This window comes from Leopardus geoffroyi, chromosome D3, assembly GCF_018350155.1.
Source record: "Leopardus geoffroyi isolate Oge1 chromosome D3, O.geoffroyi_Oge1_pat1.0, whole genome shotgun sequence".
In the NCBI taxonomy this organism is placed as follows: domain Eukaryota; kingdom Metazoa; phylum Chordata; class Mammalia; order Carnivora; family Felidae; genus Leopardus; species Leopardus geoffroyi.
This window is the reverse complement of record NC_059339.1, coordinates 23,655,908-23,675,860: the sequence shown is the minus strand read 5'-3', so window position 1 is coordinate 23,675,860 and position 19,953 is coordinate 23,655,908. Positions and strand designations below refer to the sequence as shown.

The 19,953-nt window shown below is 41.2% G+C and overlaps 1 protein-coding gene across 5 annotated transcripts in view; it reads left to right on the top strand.

Moving 5' to 3' along the window:
- EWSR1 (EWS RNA binding protein 1) overlaps nucleotides 1-19,887 on the top strand; it is a 27,455-nt gene extending 7,568 nt beyond the window's left edge. For 2 of the 5 annotated variants that reach the window (XM_045458527.1, XM_045458525.1), the window contains 13 exons: nucleotides 3,347-3,533; nucleotides 5,481-5,648; nucleotides 7,387-7,598; nucleotides 8,615-8,795; nucleotides 11,568-11,602; nucleotides 12,138-12,170; nucleotides 12,487-12,605; nucleotides 16,683-16,812; nucleotides 17,661-17,783; nucleotides 18,291-18,453; nucleotides 18,868-18,965; nucleotides 19,266-19,518; nucleotides 19,673-19,887. In XM_045458527.1, coding sequence (XP_045314483.1) covers nucleotides 3,347-3,533; nucleotides 5,481-5,648; nucleotides 7,387-7,598; nucleotides 8,615-8,795; nucleotides 11,568-11,602; nucleotides 12,138-12,170; nucleotides 12,487-12,605; nucleotides 16,683-16,812; nucleotides 17,661-17,783; nucleotides 18,291-18,453; nucleotides 18,868-18,965; nucleotides 19,266-19,518; nucleotides 19,673-19,712 — 1,742 coding nt within the window. In that variant the 3' untranslated portion in view covers nucleotides 19,713-19,887. Of the gene's footprint in view, nucleotides 1-3,346; nucleotides 3,534-5,480; nucleotides 5,649-7,386; nucleotides 7,599-8,614; nucleotides 8,796-10,434; nucleotides 10,629-11,564; nucleotides 11,603-12,137; nucleotides 12,171-12,486; nucleotides 12,606-16,682; nucleotides 16,813-17,660; nucleotides 17,784-18,290; nucleotides 18,454-18,867; nucleotides 18,966-19,265; nucleotides 19,519-19,672 lie in introns of those variants that run through there. The other 3 variants (XM_045458526.1, XM_045458524.1, XM_045458528.1) reach the window with 2 other exon arrangements.
- Nucleotides 19,888-19,953: the final 66 nt, after the last annotated feature.

Here is a 19,953-nt window from a genome sequence, read left to right as displayed (position 1 = left end):
TTCTGCATAACATTTTAGAATCCCTACCTTCTCTTCACCCACCCACTCCCGTCTTTATTATTATAAGAGAATATTGAATATACAGTAGTCTTAAAGATGTAAAAACCCTAATTTTCCAACTATTTTTAGTTCCCTGTTCTATTAATCAAGAGTCTTTAGTAGGGGGAAACCTGTATATGTAATTTATGTCATTGAGTGACAATGTCCTGGATTTGATGGGAAGAATTCCCTAATCTGTGTAATTAATGCATATCTCATATAGCATGAGAAATGTTTGCACTTCCTGTTGGTGTTAGTACTGAAAGAAAAGCTGGAACTAGTACCATGCAATTTGAATTGTGAGATTCAATTTTGAAATCGTGAGGTGAACTTTACATACCAAGCTACTAGAGTTTTTTATTGATCATAATGAGCATACAATATTAGTTTCAGGTATACAACATAACGATTCCATATTTGTATATGTCGTGAAATGATTGCCACAGTAATTCTAGTTAACATCTGTTGGTACACATGGTTAACAAATGTTTTTTCTTGCATTGAGAACATTTAAGATACAGTGTCTTACCAACTTTAAAATATACAAGACAGTTTATTAACTATAGTCAAGGTGCTGTACATTACATCCTTGGGATTTATTTATTTTGTAAACAGAAGCTTTTGACTACCTTCACTCGATTTTAAAAACAAGTATCATTTGAAAATAAATAATACAGCTTAGATCTAGCCTTTGGAGTTTAGATCATTTTATAGGGACATGATAAAGTCATTTATAGGAAATGCAGGAGTCTTCTAGGTTCTTTAGAGTCATGTGTTCTCATTGTCATTAAATGGACCAGTTCTATCATGAGTACAAAAACATAGGACATTCTGATACAGAAACCAGTGGCTTTAATGAGCAAGAGATTGCACTTAATAAGGACTGTTTATATGGATTTTATAGTTTATGGAGAACCATTTATACCTCCCTTAGTGCTCCCATTGATCTTTGAAGTGTAGACATCAAAATTAAACCTGATGGGCAAAACTGAGGCCAAACCAAACTAAGTTAGGAACCTTCACAGGCAGTGAATGGGTTCAGACACTTTTGTCCTTACATCGTGCTGTGTTTACACATAAAAGTCATCAGATAGTTACTGGAAGGAATGTATGAAAAGACCCTTTTCTCTTAATAGAGTTTTTTTCTGTATTAAACTTTAAGAGAAAGTGGCCATATAAGTCTCGTCTCATTACTTAGAATAAAAATCCGAAACTTCAATTTTTACCATTCAAGTCGAATAAAAATTTTGGTTGATTTGTGTAATGTTTCCTTTTTCCTTAAAGTCATCAGCACAGAGGATATGTGTTGTCTTTTTGCTGTCAGTTGTTTTTATTGTCATTAAATCATTTTGCTCTGTTAATTTTTGCTCATTTGCCTGGCTGTTTGTGTGGGTACTACAGATTATTTTAAAGATTATTAATTAACCCAGTGTCTATTACCTTAATCTTTAGCACTACAAGGCTCTAACAGTTACTGCGTAGTTTTATGACATCAGTTGTTGGCCTGATCAGTCATAGTTTGTTGTTTTTACTTGCCCTTGTGAATCTTATAGATGGCCCTGTCATCTGTAGGGGGAAAAATCTGTGTAGGAGTAATAGGGTAGGTGGAATTAGATTCCAGTTAAATTTAAATAAATGAGTGCTTTATATGTTTGACATTAGGACTCTGCAGAGAACTTTTAAATTAAATAAGCAGACGAACGACATGCCGGCTCAAAAAACTTCCATTGCTTGGGGCTTTCTGTTTTGTGCATTATGCTTTCATAAACATTGCAGCCTAGCAGTTTTGAGAAGGAAATAACTGTTTTTGTGTATAATTAACTTTAGAATTTACCTAAAATGTTTGGGATGGAGAAGAAAGTATTACAGTCTGTCCAACAAGAGGTGATAACTTTAGATTGTACAGAGGGAAGTTGGTTTTGGCTAATAAGTTGTGTGTATAGTGAGGACACTTTACTAAAGGTTAAGGCCCTAAATCCTAACTAAAATGAGCAGTCTTGATTCAAGATTTGTTTTTAAGTGCTGAAACTTTTTTTTACTTTAGTTGAGATATAGACTATTTTTTGGTGGATATAAATGCTGAGAACTAGACCCAACTTTTTGTTGCATGGCTTACTTGTGCTCATTGACCATGAGGAGTCAGAGAAGAGCCCAGTACCAGGGAAGTTTATAAGACGTCTCACAGGAGGAGGATTCAAGTTAGAAGCTGCAGATTTGGGGGCCTTTTGTCACACTGCAAGCCCAAGTTGCAGATGAAAGGGTTTGCATCCTGCCTGGTCTGGTAGAGGCACAAACTAGGGAGAGAGCCTACCTTGGTCTGCCTTCTCCCAGTGTGAGCAAGTCTTTGTGATGCTAACTCTAGGGTCTACTTCCAATATTGCCAAATGGGAAAAAGACCTTTTTGCTTGTGGTGGGTGAAGAAAGGAAGGGATGTATGGGTAGTTTGATGACAAGCCTAGAATCTCAGATGGTTTTATTATGTGAATAATATTTATCTTTTAAAGGTTTATTTGGGGAGTATTAACTTTAGTTAAAATCATTTATCAGAAAGTTCAAATAGGATAACCTTCGTTGGTTATACTTAAGTAATATAATTTGTAGTGTCTTATTACTTGAGTGCCATTTCAAAACTTGGTGCTGGTAACAAACATCTTTTTAGTTGTTACCTGAAACAGAAGTAGCAATTGTTGGAGTGTTCATTTGTTCTTAGTATCTCCCACTGAAGATTAAACACGTGTTCTCTGTGATTCAGTTTCCTTAAACCTGAACTGTCTGTTTTGGAGTAATTGGGATTGAAAGTAAAGTAATCCCAAATTACAGGTTTTATTGCTGAAACTAGTACCTGGATCATTACTTTTAGCTATTTTAGCAATGTGTCATTGGCTTTTCCCTTTCTGGGATGTTTTATTCTTGCTTGTTTTTTGGGGTACTTAACTAGTTAGTCAATAAAATTGGTAAGAAGGCCTGCTAGCAAAACCAGAGTAGATTTAGCAAAAGCCGACTTTTCTCCTATTCATTCGGGGGGGGGGGGGGTGGCTGCAGCAAGAACCTTGTTTTCTGTAACATACTCTATTTCCTCCTTTCTGTTAAGTGTGGTTGTAGAGCAAAGGAGAGTGCTTTGCTGAAAAGTGGGCGACTTTCAGAGAACTTAAGCTTTAAATACTGGTTTGTCGCTGAACGGGAAATATTTAAGGGGCTAAATATTGTGGTTGAAAGTAGGTGGTTTGTTTACAAATTGTTCTGTTAATGAGTGTATAGGCAGATCTCTGAAGAGCCAGGAATCTGATAGAGCTGTCCTTTGTTCTAGGTTATACTACTCCAACTGCCCCCCAGGCGTACAGCCAGCCTGTCCAGGGGTACGGCTCTGGTGCTTATGATACCACCACTGCTACGGTCACTACCACCCAGGCCTCCTATGCAGCCCAGTCTGCATATGGCACTCAGCCTGCTTACCCAGCCTATGGGCAGCAGCCGGCAGCCACTGCACCTGCAAGGTAAGGCCATGCTCACCTAGTTCTGATTCTGCAGGGCATCAATCTATTTTCGGGGGAAGAGAGCAACTATGCACACTTAAAAGAGTGTCCCGGATTTCATTCCTTTTTGATGGTTACTCTTAACATACTTTTAAGTATTGACTGTGTGCTTACAGTCATCACGCTAATGTGCTAGGACACACCACAAATACATTGTTCTCCCATTTAGTAGAGAAGTGGTGCCATCCAGGGGCCAAGATGAGGAATGTCACTGGCCAGATGGTCTAGTTTCAGAAGAGTGATCTTTTAGGATAGGAGGCTATTACCAAACCCAGAAAAAAATCAGATGTGTGTTTTCCCTCACAACAAAGCTGATAGAGTTGTACTATGGGTGCTTTTATCTTTGGTTTTATTGGCCTTGTAAATGGGTAACACGTTTCTCTTTGGGAAAAACATGGCAGTTCACAGTAAAGGGGAGGTGGGAAGTCCTACAGTGGTGTCTTAGCTGAAGGAATTGACATGATTTTTTCTGTATTATGTAGTTTGGTTATCTAAATACCACAGGCAAGTATACATTCTTACCTGGATATCCTGTTATGGGGTGAATATTTGGGCAAACACATTTCATACTCCATGACTAATTAGCAGGTAAACAACATTATTACTTAACAGAAGATTTCAGGTCTTTGCTTTAGGCAATGCACATAGGTGGCATCTGCATACAGTCTTGAAGGAACATTGAATTCTGATTTGAAAGAAGACTTTAGGGAATAAACAAGATCAACTTGTAACCTAGACTTTTTGCCTACTGTAGAGGTAAGAAATTAGCTCTGGCAAACACTCATGAAATTACTTCTAATGTGCACAGTGAGTAATCAGAGCTACTTGATAGTCTACATCTGCTAGACGGCCTGTGCAGTAGTTAGGTGAAACTCACTGATTCCTACAGGGCTCCATTTCAGTTGACCTAGGCATTGCAGAGTGTTATCAAATGTTAAAAGGCCCGTTAGATGATCCGTTGCAACAGTATATCCAAGCCGTGGGGTGGGGGTGGGGGACAGATCTATTAATTGGTTTTTATAAATTACTCTTTTTGGTTCCTTTTTTTCCCTCGAGTTTCAATCCTTACCACTTTAAAACTGTCTCGTGACCAGTGACAGCTACTCCTCTTTTCCACTGGAAAGAGGGGGCTTGTGACCTATTTCAGCTCTGGAGAAAGCAGTACTTCCACATCCTGTCTGGTCTGCCTACCGATTCTTGGGGGTTTGCTTAAAATAGCTCAAGCTCACTTTGCTACTGTCTTGTTGCACAGTTAGGACTGAGAGGTAATAGAAAACCCTGGATTTTTTTGTTTTCCTTCGGGATTGGGATTGGTTTTTATCACTTAAGAATATTTCCCAGTTCATCCGAGCATTGGTGAGAGGCATGTCCCTCCCTTACTCTGGTATTTCCATTATGGAGATTTTCAAGCAAAGTTAGAGTTATTAGTGGCAGTCGGAGTTAGGAAAATGTGTTTTCAGGTTTGGTCCTAATAAATGAGAAACATAAAGTAACCCACAGTTACTAGACAGTACTAAAACTTCTGTGTTACTATTAAAAGTTTCTTGTCTGTCTGCAACATCCTTTTTGAGAGAAAGCATTTTCTTACCTAACAAACCACCTCCCCTCCCAGATCACTTAAATTGGCAGCAGAAAATCTTGTAACTGCCTTTCATAGCTGTGTTAATGTGGAACAAGTGGAACATGTTGGTATCTCTTCTGTGGGTGTGATGAATTCTCCCTCTTTTCATGTCCTCTTCCAGCAAATACAGTTGGACCAACACTGGGTTTGATGTAGGTCACTTCACAATTGTATTTACTTCCGAGCTCAGTCCTACCATTGCACATTGCTCCGAGGTTGTAGAGTTCTTATTCCCGGGAGTTTTATGGTTGAGGGAAAAAGTCTTACTTTTTTATTTCTCCTTTTAGACCGCAGGATGGTAACAAACCCGCTGAGACTAGTCAACCTCAATCTAGCACAGGGGGTTACAACCAGCCCAGCCTAGGATATGGACAGAGTAACTACAGTTATCCCCAGGTACCTGGGAGCTACCCCATGCAGCCAGTCACGGCACCACCATCTTACCCTCCTACCAGGTCAGTATCCTCCTGGCCAGTGAGCTAGTAGAATAACAAAATCGTTTTTGTCAGGCTGTTGACGTGCTTCTTCCTTAGGTGAAATGGGTTATCTGACTCAGTATTTAAGCCTGGCCATGCAGTATTACATTAATCAGTCTTAGGTCCCTGTAGTAGTACCTGGCAGCCAGTAACTCTTTTCTCTTGAATACAAATGAAAACATTGTTACCACTCCAGGTTCTTCCTTTTAATTTTGCTCTTTTAGCTAATTCAGATTCATGAAAAACAGGTATATGAAAACAGGTAAACCCAACCATGGGAGCCACCTTCTCCAATGCAGTTTGGATGGATAAAGTGCAGGACATAAAAAAGAAAAGAAACTTCACTGTAATCATTTCATATTTGATTTAATTCAGAGGTCCGTTCATGTACAAGTCTTAATGATCGGGCCAGGGCCTTTACTTTTGTCTACAGGCTTATTCAACATTTTCTGTCTTAGGTTAACCACACCAGCAGCTGTAATGTCTAGTTTGGGTTTCTTTTAATAGTAGAGGAAAGAACAAGTTTTCTCGCTCACGGTTTAATTAGAAGCAAATTTTCAAATGAATTGTCTGAATTGTGTCCTGAAGTGTTGACTTAGTTCTGCTAGAGGTGGCAGTTCCCTGTTCTGTACTCAATTTCATTGGTTTACACAGTAGAGCACAGCAGATGTGAACAGGTTTAGAAGCAGATACAGCTGACCCGGTAAGTGCACAACTTGGAGCAGCAATGGGCAGGCTTACAGCAAGAGTTCTTCACAGAGCCCAGTTGCGCCTGTTCTGCTGCAAGTAGTTAATGTGGCCCATTGAATAGGTGCACCTAGTGAAGAGAGGCTGTTGGGTCTGTATAGCCATGCTGTTGGGTGTGGTGGTAGAGGCTTAGTTTAACTGTACTTCTAGTATGATGGGGTTGTTTTGTTTTGTTTTCTTCATTATCATAGTTCATCTAAAGTTTAATAGTTCTTTTCAAGGTTTATTTCTATGCAAGAAGGTATCTTGGTTTAGTTTCCCTGACATGTAGTTGCCATGTCAGCAGATGAAGAACTTCTGATGCTTCTTGTATAGTGTCTTAATTCTGAAGTTTCCTTCTCCATCTTTCTTTCCTTCATTAATGCCCAGATTTCATAGATGATTGATCAGACATGTCTAAAAGTTTAAAACTATATACCGTACATAGAAAAATAGTTTGAAACTTGGGACAAATTGTCAAGAGAAAATTGCCATATTTGTGTGACCACACGCACACACACCGAGCAGTCTTGTACCTTCTGAAAAATCACTGTCATGACTGAAGGGAATTGTTGGAGCCAGGCTTAGAGCTGCCATACTTAACTACCTCCTTTTCCTTGGTGGCTTTTTCACTGGGTCAGCGTGCCCTATGTATTCTTCCCTTAATCCAGGAAGCACCTAAACTCCCAAATTGGCCTTGAATTTAATTAAAAATAACTCTGGTTTTAATGGGGTGCAAAGTAGAAGAGGAGACTCTTAGGGTCGTATGTTGTATACTAGATAGGTTTTCGGTATTTTCCTCTCTTGTGCATTTAAAGCTTTATTGTTCCAAATACAAAAATATTTGCTTATTTTGAATTCAAACTGTTAATATGTAGAAAGTAAGTGCATTTTTGAGTGTTTCTATGTCACATGCTTTGAATGTCTCTTGATTAAAGGGGGGCTTGAAGAAATAACAAGCCTCTCTAAAAAGCTTTTTTTTTTCTTTCAGCTATTCCTCTACACAGCCGACTAGTTATGATCAGAGCAGTTACTCTCAGCAGAACACCTATGGGCAGCCGAGCAGCTATGGACAGCAGAGTAGCTATGGTCAACAAAGCAGCTATGGGCAGCAGCCGCCCACTAGTTATCCCCCCCAAACTGGATCCTACAGCCAGGCTCCAAGTCAATATAGCCAACAGAGCAGCAGCTACGGGCAGCAGAGTGAGTTGCTAAGAGAGAAAACCAAATAAGAATGATTATGTTTGGAGTTTCTGAACGTGGGGAAATGCTCTTTACAGTTGTTTACTTTCAGACTCCAGGATGCATCTTTAGGACGTAGCATCCTGGCTAACCACTTGGATGTCCCACTAAAGACATGAGTGCTTTTCTCCAGTTTAGTTGTTGTTAGTATGCCTTGCAAAAGAGAGAAAAGAGAGTTTGTAACTGACCAGAGCACACATGTTAAGACTGCCAGCTTTGCTCTCTTTGAGGTTACACACAGTGAGTGAAGCTGGCATTCCTGTGGCCTGCCCACCACAACTCATTAGAAGGACATGAGCAGGTAGCTGTTGAAGACTACTGCAATTTTGATAGTCTAAAAAATGCTAGGTTTTGTTTTTGGTTTTTGTTTACATCTGTAAAGAAAAAAAAGTCCTTCTCACAGAACACTTAGTTTGACGTGGAGAAATAACCAAAAATTCAAAACTGCTGTTTCACAATTTAATTTTTACCCGGATTGTTGGGGGATTTTTGTTTTGAGGTTTTGGGGTGTTTTGTTGTTGCTTTTTTTTTTTTTTTTTTTTTTTAAAGTGTTTTTTTAACTAAACTCTATCCATGGGCATGTTTCATTATGGCTATGAAATGAGTAGTGCTGCTTGATGGGGCAGTATTCTAAAGCCCTAAGAAACCTGGCTCTGTTTTTGTTTTTGAGAGTAGTTTAAAGCAGCAGCTTTTGAAGACATCTTAGGATACAAAACCTTACAAACTGTTGGCCAGGGGGCTTTTGTTTGTTTGGGTGGTTTATTCTAGGGTAACTATGTAAGGTTATTTCACTTGATGAATTAGCAGTTTTGGTTAAACTTATAAGAGCCTACTGATAGATGTGCCTTGTCAGGTGTGAAGAAGATAGCACCTTGGTTAGTGCCTTGCAATTGAGAATTCTGTGATTCCAGGAGAAAGTACAACAGGCAGTGGTTCAAATGCTGGTCCATGGCTTACAGATGTGACTCTTTCCTCAGGTTCATTCCGACAGGACCACCCCAGTAGCATGGGTGTTTATGGGCAGGAGTCTGGAGGATTTTCCGGACCAGGAGAGAACCGGAGCATGAGTGGCCCTGATAACCGGGGCAGGGGAAGAGGGGGATTTGATCGTGGAGGCATGAGCAGAGGTGGGCGGGGAGGAGGACGCGGTGGAATGGGGTAAGAGCAAACCTTTTATCCTTTTACTTAATTTTGTTTCATCCATAGGATTTTCAATGGAAAGAAGGGACTGAAAGACATAAGAAATTTATTTCTACATTTCCATGGACAATCTGTTGAGCCCAGGCCATCTTCTAAAACATGGAAATGTCATCTTTGTGGCATAGATTAAGTGGCAGTTTGCTTTTTTCCCTGCCAATCTACTTAGTTGGGTTGGGGAGAATAAAGAATGGTTTTGAAACTAGAGCTTTCAGTTCCCTTCATGGTTTCCAGAGGTCAAAAGCCTCTGTGGGTAATAGACTCGGGATGGAACACACACAACCTTCTAACACCCCTAGGTTTTTAACTAATGGCCTCTGAATGGTTGTCTTGAAACACCTGGTATATATATATATACACACTGCAGAAAAGGAGAGCAGCTGTTTTCCGGTGTTTGTCCCCAACTTCTGTTTGTACTCGTAACTGTTGAACATAATGATGAAGATATTGGTCCTGTAACCCTGAGGTGCACCTGGTACACAGAAAAGTCCAATAGCTTTTTGCAGAGTAATGTATATAATTACAGGATCACTCCCCATTGGAGATCTTGAGAAGTCTAAATCGGTTTGACCATTTTGATTAATGGCACAATCTGGTTTAGAAAACTTTGTTTAGATCAATAATATAACCCTGCTACCTGTGCCTGCCCCTCCCCTCCCTTCTCCCGTCCCTTCTCCCCTTTCTGGTGTCTGTACTTTGATGAAGGTGAGGTATAATGTTGGTGGTTAACATAATCCAGAAGGTTTAGTTCTGTGTGTGTTCTGTCCCTATATAAATTAGTAAAAAAAAGTTATGCAGAATGTTACATATTATGTATATTGGAATCAGTGCCACTGTTGGTTCAAGGAAAAACTGGATAGGATTTTTATATGTGTATATATATGTATGGAAGTGGACTTCAAAATTAGAATAAAAGTTGATCTCTAATTTTTATATTAGCAAATCTGTTTACTGTTGAAAGATACTGATTGAACATACCACTTTGCATATTCTGCATAACTTAAAGTCTTTGGTGAAATCTTTATTGGAAGAAACCGTTACTTGACAAAATACAAAAATTTATGAACAATTTGGTAAAAAGTAAAATCAGTCTGATTTGGAGAAAATCATTCCATTATAAAGGTTTCACTTCTTTATATGGATGTTTTAAAATAGATGTAGACACTTGAAATTACTATCATCACGTCTCCAATCACCTAGAATTCTTAGAATTTTTCAATTGCAAAACCAATTTCAAGTTTGCTCATTTTAATACTCCAGAAGTAATAATTCTACTAATTTTGCTAGACTTTGCTAATAGAGGGATCCCCTCTTTCTGGATGAGAAGTCTCTCCTGGAGCCATAGAAAAAATCGTGGCTTTCCCACAGGTTTTTCAACTGACTGTGAAGCAGTCAGTTGGATTCCTTGGGGACAGGACAGGGGCATTCTCCCCTCCCCTCTTTTTTACTGTGGTGTGGTGATGGTTTTCAGTGTCTTCAGCAGGTAAGGCACTCAATGTTGTTAACATGCCCTTTTTCATTGCCTCAGTATTTTGATATTTTCATTGGCTGTTAAACGTGGAAACTTTTTAACATGCTTTGTCGCATTTATATGCTACAGGTTACAAAGTGAGAGCCTTGTATACACTTCAATACTTAAAAAGTACCCGTACTCAGTACTCAGCCGGCAGCATAATGAAAAGTGGGACTAGACACGGTGTCCATATGGAGAGGAAAAATATACATAGAATATTTTTAACAAAATGTATTCATTGTATAAATGGAATCCTTCTGTAACTTTGGTAACTGCATACTTGTTATTTGGTAATGAACCAGAGGAGGTATAATACTCTAGAATTGTGTAACATTAAAGTGTAAACTTTTGTGTTTAAAGAGAGAGAACATTTTATGGTGTGTACTTTTAAAAAGGAAAGAAAGCTGCATGCAACAGCTTGAAACTGTATATTCAGGTATTAAAGGTGCAATACTGGTTAGGAAAAGCTCAAGGCCTCCCACTGGGGAGCTGCCTTTATTTAATTTTAAAGAAAAAACAAAAGGCCCAGCATATTCCCTCCCCCTGTTTACAGTATGTGAGGCAGTAATATTATACTGCTGTCATCTCTGTTCTCAACTGATATGTCTATAAAGTTGCACCCCCAGTCTGTTGAGCCTTGGTATTTGTTGTAAATTCTCCTTTCACAGCAATTGTTAAACCCATTAGTGCCCTGAAATGTATGGCTTTATGCTGAAGATTGGCTGGATGCGTCCTCTGATGTGTGTTGTAGGCGTTTAATGTGGTTGTCTCCTGCTTGATTATACTGTGACTTGTTAGGAAGCCTCCCTGGGCTCTCCCCTAGGAGAGGTTGAGGGTGCACCTTTATGAACATGGAAAGCAGTTGCCCCAGCTTTGCTGCTCCACTCTACGACCAAGCTCTCCCTGTTTTTCAGCCGATGGGGTGGGTGTTGGGATCTGTTTTCTTCCCCTAATTTGCCAAGTATTGCACTATTAATACCAGCCCCCGAAATGAAAGGAACCAACCACACTGGTGTGTACAATCAGACAAGCAAGGTTGTATATAAAGAAAATTTGAGCAAGCTGCCCTGAAGAAAGGCATAGTGACGAGATGAGAGAGATGCATTGTTTGGAGATGTGTTTAGCCAGTGCCCTTCTTCCCCACGAGCCCCCCCAAGGCTCAGAGCGGTACTGGCTTTTAAAGGGAAAGGCCTTCATTTCTTCGTTTATCCCCCCAGCAGCGCTGGAGAGCGAGGTGGCTTCAATAAGCCTGGTGGTAAGTTTTTGAGTATTACCATGGATAGTGTTTAAAAAAAAATACAGTCAGTTTTTAGAAAACTATAATTTTTTATTAGTTTCATAAGCGGTTTAAAAATGATCTATACAAAGAGACTAATGGGTACTGCCGGCATTGTCTTAGGGGTAATAAGGTTAACCTATGGTTACAAAACAAAGGGTAACTTGAAGTATTGAGCAACTGCTTCTGTAATATGGGGGAGAATCCATTTTTTAAATTTGGTTTGTTTGGAGGAAAATTTTTGACTTAAATTTAACACTAATTTGGCACATAAGCATTGAGAGTGTATTTGGTTAATGGTTTAAAAGCAAACCAGCAAAGAAAAAGCAAAACCCTAGCAAATCTTTCACAAATGTTTAAAGGGGCACTGCTCCATTTTAGCAGTGCGGGTCTTTTTGAATTTAATGAAGCCCCATCAAATGGTGGTATAGTAGATAGCTATGTGTGTTTGTAAGGTTTGTAGCTTGCAAGACGTGCACTAATAGTATCTTATGTGATCTTTCCTGGTTGGCAGGACCCATGGACGAAGGACCAGATCTTGATCTAGGTAATTTTGAACTCTTGAATTTTGTATCTTGCTTTATAAACAAACAGCACAGAAGTTAAGTGTGTGCTGGAGCTCAGCAGCCTGACAGATCGGTGTGATATTTTTGCTGTCAGGAGCAGTTTGGGCTCCCTTTCTCATGAGCGTCTACTCATAATAGCCTTAGACAAAGGAAACCACAAGTTCCAAGGCATTCTTGTTAGTGTGGCTGGTAGTTCTCTTAGCTTTGTGATAATTACCAGTGAGTAGTAGTGACTAGTGGCTTAATTAGTCCATGTAGATACAGGACAATAACTCCGTTCTGTCTTTTTTCTGGAAGGCCCACCTGTAGATCCAGATGAAGACTCTGACAACAGTGCAATTTATGTGCAAGGCTTAAATGACAATGTGACTCTGGATGATCTGGCAGACTTCTTTAAGCAGTGTGGAGTTGTTAAGGTGAGTAAAAGCATAACCATGTGAGCTGACAGATCTTCTAGTCACTAGGCATTTACTTCATAGAGACATAGTTGATGTTGAATGTTTCTGAAGATCTGACTGCTTCTGAAGTTGCCTGACTTTTCTTAGTGTGTTGTAGTTTGCTCCTTAAAATACAAAAAAAAAACTTTATTTTATGTGGAAAAGAAATGCTAAACATGGTTTGGGTATACTTAACAACTCAGTCCTTTCTTTAATTTGTTTTTAATATTTACTTATTTTTGAGAGAGAGAGCGTGAGCAGAGGAGGGGCAGAGAGAGGGAGGGAGACACAGAATCCGAAGCAGGCTCAAACCCTTGAACTGAGAGATTGTGACCTGAGCCGAAGTCGGACGCTTAACTGACTGAACCACCCTGGCACCGCAACAACTCAGTCCTTTGTTTATCATTGTCAGTTACTTGTAAGAATACTTACATGGACACTACTTTTTGTGAAATACAGAATATAACATAACAGTTTTAAAATAGTGAACATTTATATTTCTTCTTCCCGGTATAAGTAGTAGAGCTTTAAGTGTATGTGGCATATTTCTTTTCCACTTTTATCCCTTGTCAGCACTCACATCCCAAATCTTACCTCTCCCTTTTTTTTTGTAGACGTATGCTTAGTATTGGAGAATGTTTATCAGATGGTACTGTAAGGCAGCGGTATTCTGGGAATACAGCAGAAATGGGCAGATAGAAACCCTTGGAGTTCATGTATAGGGAACATAGTAAAAAGAAATACAGTATGTTAGATGATGTTATGGAGGAAAAGTAAATACAGCAAGGAGGGCTGGGGTAAAACGAATAGAGCTGTATAGTTCAGAGTCGGGAAGGCTTTTCAGAAAAATGGAGGGAGTAGCAAGGCAGAAGGTCCGAGGAGCTCAACAAAACTGGTGTGACCAGAAAGTTTTGATCTGAGCTATTGCAGTGGTGGTTGGGTTATTCCTTACGTGGGGAAAACTAAGAGACACTAGGGTTTTGAGAAGGGACTGGGGGTCCCCAGGTCAGAAATCCCAAAGTTTGGGAAGGGGCATGTGGTTTGCTCAGTTAAGCATCAGATGCTGATTTCAGCTCACGTCACAATCTCCGAGTTCATGGGATCAAGCCCCACATCAGGCTCTGCTGGGTGTGGTGCCTGCTTGGGATTCATCTTCTCTCTCCCTCTCTCCCTCCCTTTCTCTCTCTCTCTCTCTCTCTCTCTCTCTCTCTCTCTCAAAATAAATAAACTTAAAAAAAATACTAATCTAAGATTTAAAAATTTTGGGTGGGGGAGTCTTGTTCATTTGTAAATACTTCACAAGTTATTCATATATTCTCTAATAGACAGTTGGGTTATTTCTAAGTTTTTAGTCTACAGCCCATGATGCAGTGAACATTCTTGTACACTACTGGGGCACAGTGCACTTACTTGCAGTAGTTAAGTTCTGTAAAGTCACTACAAAATACTGAATTAATGAATGCTCAACCACTGCTCCTAGGGAAAGTATGTACACAGCTGTATACACACATCTCACATAGATTATAATCATAAATTCTAAAAACGATTCACCCTGAGATTCTGTTTACTCTTACAAAGAGAAAGTGAGGTTCTGAAGTGTTAAATGATTTGCCTGAGTTGACATTCAAATTCATCCAACCAGCCCCAGGGCCAGAACTTCTTGCACTACACTGCCCTGTCCCCTACAGTCTCCATCCCCTGGTCTTATCTAGAGAGAGCTGGAATGAGGAGGCAGTGTGTCTCTGGAGCTCAGCTGGAACACATGCATCAGGCAGCATAAATTTTTGTCCCTCTGTGCATGTGTACAGGTAACCACAAAAGTGCTACAAGTATTGGGTTTGGAGTTCTAAATTTTAGCAAGTAGGCAAATTTGCAAATATTGAATCCATGAATGAGGATCAACTGTACCCAGGCATAGAATTGCTGGTTCTTAAGGTGTGCATGTTTAACTTCACAAGATAAGAGTACAGCTGAGCAACTTCGATTCCACCAGCATTCCTGATACCACATTCACCACATCCTCACTGCTACTGGGAATCTCCCAAATCTTTAGTTTAAGCCAATCTACTTTAAGAAAATGGAAATGTGGTTTTAATTTGACTTGCCCTGATTGCTAATCATGTTCTAATTGCATGCTATCTTTTGTGAAATGCCTGTTAGTCTTATGCTCATTTTTCATTGGATTGTTATTTGTTGTTCTGCATATAGTTCTTTATATTCTCTGAAGGCTGATCTTTGTCTAATACTGCAGATGTATTCACCCAGCCTTTAACTCCTTTTCTTGGGATGAATGGAAGCTCTTTGTGTAGTTGAACTTACCAGTCTTGTCCTTACTGGTTTGTGTCTTCCTTTTCTATTCGTAAGACCTTGTGTTCTGGCAACATTTATTGAAAGATCTGTCCTTTCCTGGATGGTATAGACTGTATCAGTCACATAACATATTTTGTATACTTTGGGTTCATTTGTACGAGCCTGTGCTAATGATAACAGAGCTCATTATTTTTATGCCAAGTCTTGAGATCTGCAAATATCAAGCAAATTCTTCAGTTTTGTTCTTTTTCCTCAGGAATGCTTTGCTATTTACTGCTTGCTCTTCTGTGTACATTTCCATTTAGGAAGTTCTTTAAAAACCCCAGTTGGGTATTTATTGAATCTGTAAGAGAGTTTGAGGAGAATTGACATTTTTATAATACTGAGTAGTTTTTTCCATGAATATCCTATGCCCATTTATTTAGGTCTTTAATAAAGACTGTCTCCTTAATAAGGTTTTGCAAGTCTTCGTTAGTTTTATTTTTAGATTTTTTTTTTTAGTTAATGGTCATTTTCAAATGATACTTTGTGGTGGTTGTAACTGCATAGAAATAGGGTTGATTCTGGTAGATCTTAACACTTACATAATGAAGATTTCTCTCTACTTGTGATGTATATGGCATGTTGTTTATTTGGGTACATGGGGTTTTTTCCTAGTTTAGAAAGTAGTGTATACTGTGAATTTTGTAAAATAAAGGAGATTTTAAAAATACATAGCCCAAGGGGCGTCTGGGTGGCTCAGTCACTTGAGCATCTGACTCTTGATGTCAGCTCAGGTGATCTTGCCTTCATGAGATTGAGCCTCACGTCGGCTGGCTCCATGCTGAGTGTGGAGCCTGCTTGGGATTCTCTCTCCCTCTCTCTTTGCCCCTCCCCCACTCGTACACCCGTGCTGTCTCTCTCAAAATAAATAACCCTTTAAAAAAAAACACACATAGCCCATCATTCATACCGCTATTTTCATGTTTCTTTTCAATCTGTATATGTTATTTATAAAAATATAGGTATCTGTACATAATCTTACAAAAGTTATCTTTCTTTTAAAAAAAAGAAAGCCTTCTATGTCAATACTCTTAGGTATCACTAGGTGTATAAACAAACATGTATAGATTAGACTTTGATCATATGCACATTTAATGCAAAAAACACATGAAGCCATATTCTTGTACGGTGTGGCTCCTGAATACAATCTCATTGCATCTGGTGTTCACCTGAAAAGCTAGTGATGTGTTCTAGCTCTGGAGGAAAAATTGGCTGTGTTAGACGTAATCAAGAATGCTTCTAGCACACTCAGTCCTGTACTGATTTAAGGAAGATTTTTCCTTAAGTGAGACATGGCTTATGTGATGGAATCAAAGCCTGACTGTCACATTATAAGAGGTGGCTGCTCTGACCAGGTGCCTGTTAGTATGGACACACAAAATGTCGGGCAGGTGCAAGGACACCAGCAGAATGACAACTAGGGAAGGAACGGAAACTATATTGTTCATTGACACACTTCAGAACTTAAGGCATGTTTTGGTTTTCATGATCCCTACACCTAAGGGGAAAAAAATCACCCAAGTGTATATGTTATGGCAATTTAGATCAGTTACCCATAATTGCAGTACTCAGATAAACTAACATCCTACTAAATGTGCGTGTGTGTGGAAAAATTACTGCTTTGGACGATCCAAGGGCTTATCTAAATTTTGCATGGGCTCTATTTCCCCCAAAAGAAGCCTAACTGTGCTATTTTGTGCCTAGATGAACAAGAGAACCGGACAACCCATGATCCATATCTACTTGGACAAGGAAACAGGAAAGCCCAAAGGCGATGCTACAGTGTCCTATGAAGACCCACCAACTGCCAAGGCGGCCGTGGAGTGGTTTGATGGTAGGAGCTCTAGAGTCAACAGGGGGTGCTCACTGGCATTCTTAACTCCACCTGCCCTGGGGCACACTGAAGGTCTTAGAGTAGATGTGTGTATCAGCCTGCAGGTGAAGCAAGGGTCTTGCTGATGTATGTTAGGATATCGTTCTCTGAAGTAATTTTAGGGACAAGGATCTGTTCTCCCTCTGCGTGACTAGAAGGCATGGCGGGAAGGAGGAACTTGAGAGCCGTAGGAGCCAGAAGACCCTCTGTGCTAGAGGAGCACTGGATGGCTGTTGGGAAGCTACATGCCTGGCTCCCTTCTGCCATGGGAGGGCCCAGTTGCTGGCCCTGGATTAGGAGATTCTTTATTTTGAGTCATTATTATTACAAATCCACCTTGTTTAAAGTTGTAGATGCTTCTCTAAGCATAGGTATCAGGAGGTACAGACAACCACACAGAAATCCAGTATACATTTCAATATATACATTTGGCCTTTGGCGTTGGTTCTGGAGTTTTCACTGCAGACAAAACCAACTTGAAAGTGCCAGAGGACAGCTCCTGGGTCTTCTCTCTTCGCCACTTTCATGCATTTGTCCCTACTTCTCACCCTTTTCTGGGCACAGGTGCCAGTGCACTTCGTTTTTCCCTGGCTTAGGGTACAGAGGTTTATGAGGTTGCTTTTGAAGGTGTTTATGGCCTTGCCAGTGACGATCTTAGAGCAGAGTGTGGGTGAAGCACGTGTGCTGCGCTGGGGTTGAGGGGATGAGTGTGGTGGTGGTGGATTGTGAGCAAGGAGTACTCTAGCCTTGCCTAATCCCCCAAGGAGGGAAGAGTTGGGAGTAACTGGTATTCTGTTCTCTTATTCCAGGGAAAGATTTTCAAGGGAGCAAACTTAAGGTTTCTCTTGCTCGGAAGAAGCCTCCAATGAACAGCATGCGGGGTGGTATGCCTCCCCGTGAGGGCCGAGGGATGCCGCCACCGCTCCGTGGAGGTACTTACCAGACACCTTCCCTGAGCTGCTTCTGTGTTGCTTTGGGCATTTTATGACACACTTGTCTTTGAGAAACTTGATTTCTAGAATGTAAACAAGCCCGTTAGAAATAGTAAGAAGGTGTGTAGAATTAATACTGAACCACTAAATACCAACAGCAAAAGTTTGCAGGAATGAAAGGAAGAGAAGAACGGGTTTTTTTGTCCGAATGGGTGGGGGGGTGCTGGCGTGCCTGGGAACCACTGCCTGGCTATCAGCCCAGGGCTGCCATTTATTTATATTTATTTTGCTTGGGTCTCTTCATCTGCATGAAATGCCTGTTCTTGTACAGTTTGTGGGAGGTAATTGAAATAATGTGCGTGGAAGGCACAGGGCTGGGCCCTCATGTCTGGGGCCGATGATGGGACAGCTGACAGCTGTGCTCTCTGCGAATGCCTTTAATGCTAGGGTGTTCCCTGCAGCAAATCTAGTGCTGTGGAGAGGTGACTGGCTCTTTTCTTATTGCAGGTCCAGGGGGCCCAGGAGGTCCTGGGGGCCCCATGGGTCGCATGGGAGGCCGTGGAGGAGACAGAGGTGGCTTTCCCCCAAGAGGGCCCCGGGGTTCCCGGGGGAACCCATCCGGAGGAGGAAACGTCCAGCACCGAGCTGGAGACTGGCAGTGCCCCAATCCGTATGTACTTCTCTTGACAAACTGACAGTCTGCACTAGTGAAGTCACATCTTACCCATTCCCACTGTGGAGAGGAGGGCCACTGATGGTTTTTGTCTAGATGGTTTTGTAATGAGGACCCAGATTGCTCTGTGGTGGGGTGGATGGGGGGCCTTCTGAAGGAAGTCATGGTTCCAGTGGACTCCTGGGGTCCACGTGTATGTGGTTTTGCAGACATTTTCGGGATCATACCTCAGTCCTTTGGGTGCCTAGCTGCCTGAGGTGGTGGCTCTAAAGCCAGTTTCTGTCGACAGACCCTCTTAATGGTGTTTGACCCAGACCCCAGTATATTTATGCTGGTGGAAATACAGTGAGTGCCTTTGCTTAACTTCCTTAGTTCAGTTGGTGATTTCTGTTGTGATACAATTTTATGCAGGGGGTGTGGAAACCAGAACTTCGCCTGGAGAACAGAATGCAACCAGTGTAAGGCCCCGAAGCCTGAAGGCTTCCTTCCACCACCCTTTCCACCCCCGGGTAGGTATAGGTTTTGGGAGCATCCCCTCAGCTTCTTCGTACTATAAACCTCTCTTGTTAACTTGGTGGACTTGGTAAAGTCCCGCTGCTGACGGCCAAGCTGATGGTTGCAGTAAGTGCAATCTTGGCAGTGGGGTCCTCGAGTCCTAAATAAAGTATGGCCCAGATATTCAGATCAAGTAAAGTATCTGCTTTGTTTCTGTTCTGGGAGGAGGTCGCAGATCCTGAGCATCCTCTGAGGCATGTCCATAGCAGCCTCTGTCCTGTCTTGCTGCTGATCTGTCCTTTTCCTTATTTTAGGTGGTGACCGTGGCAGAGGTGGCCCTGGTGGCATGCGAGGAGGAAGAGGCGGCCTCATGGACCGCGGTGGTCCTGGTGGAATGTTCAGAGGTGGCCGTGGTGGAGACAGAGGTGGCTTCCGTGGTGGCCGGGGCATGGACCGAGGTGGCTTTGGTGGAGGAAGACGAGGTGGCCCTGGTGGGCCCCCTGGGCCTTTGATGGAACAGATGGGAGGCAGAAGAGGCGGGCGTGGAGGCCCCGGGAAAATGGATAAGTATGTGATGGTGAAAACCAGCTGCAGCTACCGGGCGCGTCGGGGCCACAGCCCCTTCCTGTCCGACTGGAGTGGGTCCGGCTCCAGTGGGAGGGGGTGGGAAGCTCCCTCTCATTCCCCCTCCTTTAACTCATCACCCCTTTCCGCCTTGCAGAGGCGAGCACCGTCAGGAACGCAGAGACCGGCCCTACTAGACGCAGAGACCCCGCAGAGCTGCATTGACTACCAGATTTATTTTTTAAACCAGAAAATGTTTTAAATTTATAATTCCATATTTATAATGTTGGCCACAACATTATGATTATTCCTTGTCTGTACTTTAGTATTTTTCACCATTTGTGAAGAAACATTAAAACAAGTTAAATGGTAGTGTGCCGAGTTTTTTTTCCTTCTTTTAAAGATGGTTGTTTAACTAAGACTAAACAATGGGAACCC